A 9,019-nucleotide genomic window follows, 5' to 3' on the forward strand; every position below is an offset into this window, starting at 1 on the left:
TCATGCAGGTTCTTGACAAATTTAGCTATCTTGCTTGCATCAAAGTTCACACATTCCAGCATAGCCAAAGGCAAAAGATCGATGGGAGCAGGTTTGAAACCATAAACAATTACAAATGGACAAAATTTTGTTGTTGAGTGTATTGCTCTGTTGTACGCAAATTTCACATGAGGCAAACCTTCTTCCCATAGTCTCAAGTTCTTCTTTAGGACAGCTCGCATCAGTGTTGATAGCTTGCGATTCACAACTTTAGTTTGCCCTTCTGTTTGTGGATGACATGTTGTAGAGAACAGCAATCTATCCCAAGTTTTCCCCACAAGATTTTCCAAAAGTAGCTCAAAACTTTTGTTTCACGGTCAGAGACAATAGTGCGTGGTACACCATGTAAATGCACAATTTCTCTAAAAATAATTCAGCAATATGTGAAGCATCATCACTCTTATGACAGGGAATAAAATGTGCCATTTTGCTAAAATGATCAACCACAACAAAGATTGAATCCCTCCCCCTCTTGATTCGAGGTAAACCAAGAACAAAGTCCATAGAAATGTCTTCCCAAGGAACAATAGGAATGGGCAAAGGAGTATATAAACCATGAGGGTTCAAATATGACTTGGCTTTGTGGCATGTTTCACAGCGAAGAACATGTCTCTCCACATCTCATCGGATCTTTGGCCAAAAGAAATGATCAGCCAACACTTGCTCTGTTTTCTTAGCACCAAAGTGGCCCATAAGTCCACCGGCATGAGCTTCCTGCAAAAGCTTGAGACGAACAGAACAATCTAGATTGCAAAGTTTGTTAGCTCAAAAGAAACCCATCATGCAAATAGAATTGATCATAGCGTCTTATTGGAAAGTCCAAAAGATGTGAGGTTTGCTGGGTTCAAAAGTAGACTTGATAAGCTTTCCAACCATGTGTATTATGCATGGTGAATCTCGACCACTTGGTGTGCGTGGCTCTTGGAACTTGGTTCAGATGTCAGCAAGTAGTGGAGTGGTTCAGCTTCTCTGTAACTCATCTCCTTTGGTCCAGCAGTGACTTGCTCTTGTAGAAACCTTAGCAAGATATATGTAGTGTATTTAGGTAGTATAAAATTCTCATCTATAGATGCATCAAATGCAGTAAGGAGTGAGTTCACCTGCTGTTGTAGTTTATTCGCACGACTTCGCGTAATCGGTCCTTTCATTACTAGCTTGGTCACGTGTAGCAGTGGTTGAACTTCGTGTAGTCATGACTAGGATGTCCTCATCATCCTCTCCCTCTTGAAAAGGAGTTGTACTCGACTCTTCCAATCCAAAGAATGGAGATAGATCGGCGACATTGAAACTTGTACTCACAACATAAGTACTTGGAAGATCAATGTCATATGTATTGTCATTGATTTTTGCGAAGCACTTTAAATGGACCATCAGCTCGAGGCTGCAACTTGCTCTTACGTTGTTCAGAAAAGTGATCCTTTTAGTACCGGTTGGTGCTGCCGACCGATACTAAAAGTCATGTGCTTTCTCTGGTAATTCGAGGATTATGCATTCACGAGCACATGCATGACCTTTGGAATTCAGAATATGCTCTGGGTATATCCAAATTATATATTCAATTAATAATGATTCGAAGCACTTCAAATAAAAACTTAACAAAAGGGGGAGATCCACCCAGGACTTCGTAATAATATGAGAAGGTACCATGCTTCAAGCACGGATCGCAAGCTGCAACATGGAATTTCTACGACTACCGGAGTCCAATGCTCTAACTGGTGAGAAGGTTGGCAATATTGCTGAATATATATCACTATCAACTTAAAGTGCATGCTAATATGAAATAAATAATAGATTCATTAACCTTCGGTTACTTCCCCATTGAGAGCTGTCTACTGGGGGAAGGGACCTCGCCATGCTTCTGCAGTGCACCAATATTTTTTTTCTACGGTGTCTGGGATATCAGGATTGTGGGAGGATGAAATCGACGACGAAGGAGTCAACAGGGTTGGGTACTTGGGAGGGGATCATGAGCTCACATGGTGGTGATCTGTAGCATGAGCCTTACGACCTCTATAATGTCGAGACGGGAAGGCAGCCATTGTGCCTGCATGGAGTGTGCATGCACAGATCGCAGGGCCAGAGATGGGAGGGGAGCCATCCTGTTCGTATGCAGTGTGCCTAATGCAGCCAACGCTGCTGCCACAGCTGGCGACTACGGCGAAAACAAATTGTTGGATCTGCAGCCGCCATTATTAGGAGGAAGGGTTGCGGGGAGATTTGAGCTTGGTAGGTGGCTTACGAACTAATTAGGTTTTATCAGGGATGATTAATTTGAGCTTGGTGAATGGCTCTATGAGAATGCCATAAAAAAGGATGTGATCAAAGCTTCATGCTACTGATATGGTCATACAACACTCAACTGCGTATTTGCATTTCATTTCTAGTTCATGTGCTGATTGGTAAGAATTCCTCGAAAGACTTTATGGTTAGAACGTGATGTCCCAGAAGTTGAAAGTTCAAAAGGAGTTACAACATTTTATATAGGCCTCAGTCGAATTCCACAACAGTGAATTAAGCAATCAAATCCAGAAAATATTTTTTTAAGAAATATACATAAGTCTACGATAAATAGATAAAAACTTAAATGCAACATGAAATTATATAATTTATAGTTATTATATTAACTGGCCAAGGCTACATGCATACATCTCGATAGAGATGAGCACATACAGGTAATAACATGGCATCCATCGTGTGGTTACCTTTATTGTAACAAAGAAACAAAAAAAGAGCACACACGTACATATGTACAAGATGACACACACTGACTTGGATCTGTCCCATGAGATCCTTTATTTAGAATATCATCCATCATGATGAGACCTTGGCCTTCGACAACAAATCCCATGGCATGCACATGCATGATTAAGCAGCAACGGATGCCATGCGGGCATCCCCATTGCAGAAACGGTCACATGCATCACTGCAGTGTTCCATGTCGATTTTCATCTCTTCACCCACAAATTCTGGAGCTAAAAAGGTAAATTATGTCTTAACAACAAATCTTTTCAGTTTTTCAGAAAATAATTAAAATTATCCTTGATGAATTTACCATTGTTCTTGGTGTCGCACATAGAAGACACACATCCCAAGTTGCAGTACTTAATGGCATCTGGTTCACCTGCCAAACAATTAAGCATCTAGTATGTAAATAAGTTCTTGTCCATGAGAAATAATAAACAAGCAAGATGGAAATTGCATGATTTCTCTTTACCGGAGTTCGGAAGAAGGTTCAAACTAGGGTAGCATGGGCATTGATTGCCATTTATGATTATACAGCCACATCTTGCTGCACAAGCTGGCGGGGTCATACGACACATGTTGTAGCAGTTTCTTGCCGTGGTGTTCCTGCAGCAACTCATGCCCTCTACATCCAAGATTATCCCTAGTATCAGCACACACATGATTACACTCTTAAGATCCTTGCTTCCCATTTCTTTCTAGTTTTTTTTTGCAAAACACAAAGAAATGGCTTGGATTATTGGCGCTGAAGAGAAGAGAACCGCATGGGCTCCTATTTATAGGGAAATTAGATGACGGTGTACCTGGATCTCCCGTCCGGAACAGCAACAAGGGATGGTACAGCGAGTGGTTCATCACGTTGAACCCTGCTCCAGCCCTGCCACCCCGAATTGGGTTCCTGCCGGTGCACAAGGGCATGTGATCCACAGCTTGTTGTTAGATGACTATTATTGTAGGGTCTCACTCCACAGCTTGATGCTAACGTTTACCTAATTTCAACACTATGCAGTCATGTGCTTTACGCCCCTCCAATTTTTTTTTAAACATGCAAAGAGATAGGTACGTGTGTTTGCACATGCGTGCGTATATTAGTACATATGCGTGTTCAGCGTGCTTCCTTTAAAAACCAATTTTACTGTGGTTATATGGCTGTTATTGTAGGGCCTGAATCCACACCGTGATGTTGATGTGTCGTACCTAATATCAGCAGTACAAGCGCAAATCCAATCCTACAAGCGAGCGCGGCCGAGCTTCCTAGCGATCGATCTGGACCGTGTGCAATTACTACTCACCTCCACGTGCATGGGTCCCACAGCTACCTTTTTTACCTTTACTTTTTTTTTCTCTTCCGCGGGAAGCGTCTCCTCCGCGGCCGGCGATTCCTCCTCTGTTCCTCCATCTTTTTCCCCCTCGTTAGATCTGAGATGACCATGGCAGCCGGTGGCCATGCCCATGCGCAGCGGCTCTCGACGGAGGCCGGCACGACGGGGCAGCGAGCGTCGTTCTGCAGAGGCACGCTCCCACTCGCGACGACGCTGGGTGAGGAGGTCCTCACGTTGGGCTCGTAGCGCGCGGAGGGAGACAGCACAGCTCGGCTGCGACAAGGGTCAACGACAGCCTACCGTGGACAAGAAGCAGCAGCCTAGGTCGCCACTGGGGTTTCCATTTCCATTCCCTTTCTTCATTCTTAGATCCACTTCTCCCCCTTTTCGCCCTTTCTCTATCTGACAGATTCGGAGATGGGAGCGGCAGCACCAGCAAGGGCGCATAACCCCGGTTAAGGCGCAGGGTCCAGCGAGGGATCGGCATGTCCCCGGTGAGTGCTATCTTGGCGCGCAGAGGGGTGCTGCAGCGGATGCCTGGTTTGTTTTGCTAATTTTTGTGCCTGGTGTGTGATTAATTACCCATAAATTGAAAAATGGCTGGTTAGCAATTGTATTAGGTCCATGTCATTTTTATATTGTTTACACAACTTAATTTAGTATAGACATAACTGATGACGTTCAAGTAAAATAATTAGCATGGAAACTATCCAATGTGTTAGTCAAAAGAAATCCTCAGTGAAATAAATATACATATAGTTCAACAAAGATGGATTTCAACCAGATTTGTCTTTTGATAAATATCGCGCTGCTACTTATGCTTTCATTTATGAGTCTTCTTTCACTATGATTTGCCCACCATGATGCATTATCAGTAGTTAAATTCTAATGAATTTCAGTATGGGTAATTTACACTGTCTATCTTCCATTGCCTACTGTTGTCCCTTTGTCCTAGCTATTTGGGGGGAGTTCAAGTCTTTTGTATTGCTTCCATGTGAAGTTTTTAATCACAGATAGCACTTTTTGCAAGGAAGAGATAAAGTATGCTAAATACAGTTGCAGGCCATAGCAAAATCTGGGACGCGTATATAAGTGTAATGTATGCCAAAGCATGCATTAATATTTAAGAGAGAGATAAAGTATGCTAAATACAGCTGCAGGGCTATTTATGTTTTCTAAGTTTGGTGATCTAAAGGGGTGGGTTTAAGGCTCTTTGCTACTCTTATAGTGTGCTGAAAATGTGACAGAACTTATCATGATTTCCAAACTCATATTGTACTACTCTTTTTTAGAAAAATAAGTCTTCTAAAAATGTTATGATGAATACAACTTTTAATGTCAAATCTTTTTTCTCATAAAGCAAAACCTGTGCCCATCAAATTTTTGCACAGTGTAAGTCACGCACATAAGTTAGAGTGTTGAACACAAAAGTTAGATGTTATAGGCCAAAAGTTATATCCTAGTCATATGCAAAGAACTTCACAAGGTTTGCATGGTCTAAGTTACAGCTCAGAAGTTTTACACACTATATGCGATGCATATATGGTAGAGACATAAGTTATATCTAATGTATACTAGTTATAAGTTTATGTGCAAATCTTTTTATGCATGTCAATAAGTTTGGGAGAGAGATTATTGCATATAGCTTTTGTGCATAAGTTATGTAGATAAATTTGTATCATGTCAATAAGTTTGGCTAAAAGATTTTTGGTATTTATAATTTTCATGCATAAGTTATGTAGATAATTTTGGTCAGTCCACAAGTTAAGTCACGTTGCATATCTTTCGAATAAGTTATGTGCATAGATTATTGATCGTATCTAATTCGAACAACATTTTTCACAAACTTTCTTCATCATAATTTTATCATGCAAATAAGTTGAGCCAGATTGTTTTTATATATATTTTTGTGCATAAGTTTTTATATACACATTCTGTTCTAAATATTTTTCAGGTCTGGAAGGAAATGAAACAATCTACTGCCATTTTTTGCAAAATTAGATTGAAATTCTCTTTTTCCCACTCTACTATATTTTTTGTTCTCACATCTCGTATACACTATTTTTATCTGAGCATGCACCTATGTTGGTCAGCTAAATTTCTATGGACCATATTTTTCTTTTCTGGTTTTTTCTATCACATAATATCAATATTATGCTCAAAACTTGTTGGAATAAGTTATATCCGACTACTGTTTTTTTCTATCACAAAACAAGATGTTTTCTATTTGAAACTAGCTTTTCAAACAAGATGTTGGTATTTTTTCAATTATGTTCGTATACAAGTTAATTTGTGCATTTTTATGTTTTTAAAAATACTAATTTATATTTTTACTGTGCACACTTTTTTCTCTTTTTTTACACAAGTTAATTTGTACATACAAACTTGTTTTTCGTACATAAGTTTTCATCGATATATAAGTTTCTAGTACATAATTTTTTTTTCATTTTTCATTAAACGCCCTGCAAAAGTTTGCTGCATTAAGTTTTTTCATCAAAAGTTTGTTGCATAAGTTTCCCCCTAAAAATGCGATGTTACAAATTTATATATGTTTACCTATTTTATATACAAATTTGTTTTGCAGGCCAACAACGAAATGAGCGAGGAAGTACCTCTTTTTTCGGCATAAGTTGTATGACAAAGATTGTATCACAAAGTTTTATGATAAATTTTGCATGACAAAGTTATATGATAACTTTTGTGTTTTTTCTCACACACGCAGTTGTTCGACTATGTTCCTTATTCCAAAACTATATCGCCAAACTAATTTTTTTTTGGCTAGGGCCGGCTGCGTGTGTTTATTCTTTTTTAGGTTTTGAAAGTTGATTTTGTTGTTAAATCCCCCACCCAATATTTAAACCCTCTTATTCCAACGGTCCCGAAATGTCACGCGCGGGAAAAGAAAATGGGCCATTGGGCGGGGTGGTTGGGCTGTTGGGCCGGGTGGAGGGTCGTGGAGAGTCAGGGGTGGGAGGTCGCCGGAAAGGGCAGGGGTGGTTACACGTAAAGGGAAAGTAAGTCCTGTCGGAAATCGATTGTCAGCTCTCGTCTTGGCGCGCGCTCGCTAATTAGCCGGCCCTACAAGGTGCTTTAGACACTATATATGCCTCAAATTATTTTTAAAAAACTACAGGAGATAGGCATATGTGTTTGCACATCTAGGCGTGGTGCATGCGTGTTCAGCGTGCGTCCTATTAAGACACCAGTTTTAATTAATTGGTAGTAGCAGCGACCCATAATATATATATATATATATATATATATATATATATATATATATATATATATGATTAATTTTAATTAATAGCTGGGAGGTACGACTTACACAATCCGTAGCTTTTCAGGCTCTCCTCATCACCAGCCATGTGAGCCTGACGACACGGCACAACCCATACAATGCATGAGAACACCCTCTATAGAAGGCGAAATGAGGGGCACTTATTAAACACTGAGGCGACGACTGAGCGGTGAAGGAAGCATGCTGCTACTACAATGCCAGAACCACTACTTGCAATACCCATGTTGTTTCCCTGTGGTTTTAAATACTAGATAGGTAAATACAATATAACCGTACGTAGGAAATAAATATTTCCCCTACAGGTTTTCCTAGGGAAAGACTCGTACATACAGAAACAATTTTGATGGGAAGGAAACGTGCCCCTGCGTACGGTTTCAAGAGGCTAACCCTTAGAATTTCTTAGTTTGGCATGCATATCCTATGTGGAAAGATTATTTCCATACCACATTATTAGCCTAGGGAACATTTTCTCATGTTTTTTTTTCTTGCGTAGAGATTTCTTTTCCGTACATGTTTATTTTATAAATTTCTGTCTCCACTACCACTGTACATTACAATTATTGCACTACTACAGAAAATATTTTTAGGAGCGGGTAAAACAACATTTGTAGGGGCGGGTGTGGTACCCGCCCCTACTTCTCGCAGCTAAAAATAGCTATTTGCAGGAGCGGGTAACGCGCCCGCCCCTGCAAATGGATTTCCAGGGGTGGGTTAGGGCATGACCCGCCCCTGCAAACATCCATCCCGCCAACTATTTGAGCGGTTTGATTTTGAATTTTCGGAATCTCTTTCCCGCCAATTTTTTAAATTTTTATTCCCACCAATTTGGACCTAATAAGCTAGTACGCGATCGAATGTCACAGTGATCGACATATAATATGTTTCATAAATATAAATAATTAAACATACAAAATCCATTTGTTTACAAATTGAATACATGTACATATATTATTACAATGCATCATTAAAGTACATTTTTAAAAGTGCTACTTGAATACATGTTTTTCTCCTAATTACCAATGCTACTAAAGGAGGCACGGTGGTGGTGGTGGTGGTGGTGCTCCCACTCATGAAGAGCAACATATTTAGGGTCCGTTGCTAATTCATGGTCTTGCTGAAACAAATGTGCCCCTTGGATGGATCACTTGATGCATAATGAAATGATATAAATCGGCGGCTACTTATAGAAGTTCTTTCTCATGGAGTTGCTCCTGATTCTTTCTTGGATGAATCTGCAATTAATGAATCCACGGAAAATTAAGCAAGTGTTAGATAGACATAAAAATAATGTACACATATACATCTATTCCTAATAAAGAGTAGTCATTTACACGTTCAAGATCAGTAGTATACTCACCTTGCACCATGAGATGCTGGCACATGTAATACCGGCCCCTAGAAAAAAAATAGGCAAATTGGTTCTACAGTAGTGTTGGTAGAGTGGTTCAAGCGATGAGGGAGCTGAGGATTTCGAGAAAGCAAAGAGAATCTTTTCATAAGCACACGCGTGAGAAGTCCAAATTTTTCATGCCCACACACGTGGCCTAGAGGATTTTTCCAGCCAAGTTCCATCCAGTTTAGTACAGATTTCAAGGGATACGCCACCAGTAAGCCATCA

The 9,019-nt window shown here is 40.0% G+C and overlaps 1 protein-coding gene and 1 long non-coding RNA gene across 2 annotated transcripts; one reads left to right on the forward strand and one right to left on the reverse strand.

The window, feature by feature from the left end:
- Positions 1-2,619: 2,619 nt before the first annotated feature.
- On the reverse strand, positions 2,620-3,544 carry LOC120643857 (leaf-specific thionin DB4-like). Its single transcript, XM_039920343.1, has 3 exons — positions 3,254-3,544; positions 3,092-3,160; positions 2,620-3,011 (listed from the first exon to the last, which is right to left on the reverse strand). The coding sequence occupies exons 1-3, from the start codon at positions 3,471-3,473 to the stop codon at positions 2,905-2,907; spliced, it is 396 nt and encodes a 131-aa protein (XP_039776277.1). The 5' UTR covers positions 3,474-3,544; the 3' UTR covers positions 2,620-2,904.
- Positions 3,545-4,089: 545 nt separating this feature from the next.
- On the forward strand, positions 4,090-6,303 carry LOC120643858. Its single transcript, XR_005663224.1, has 2 exons — positions 4,090-4,597; positions 6,058-6,303. It is a non-coding gene; the product is annotated as an uncharacterized LOC120643858 (long non-coding RNA).
- The last annotated feature ends 2,716 nt before the right edge of the window (positions 6,304-9,019 follow it).

This window comes from Panicum virgatum, chromosome 8K, assembly GCF_016808335.1.
Source record: "Panicum virgatum strain AP13 chromosome 8K, P.virgatum_v5, whole genome shotgun sequence".
NCBI classification, from domain to species: Eukaryota; Viridiplantae; Streptophyta; class Magnoliopsida; order Poales; family Poaceae; genus Panicum; species Panicum virgatum.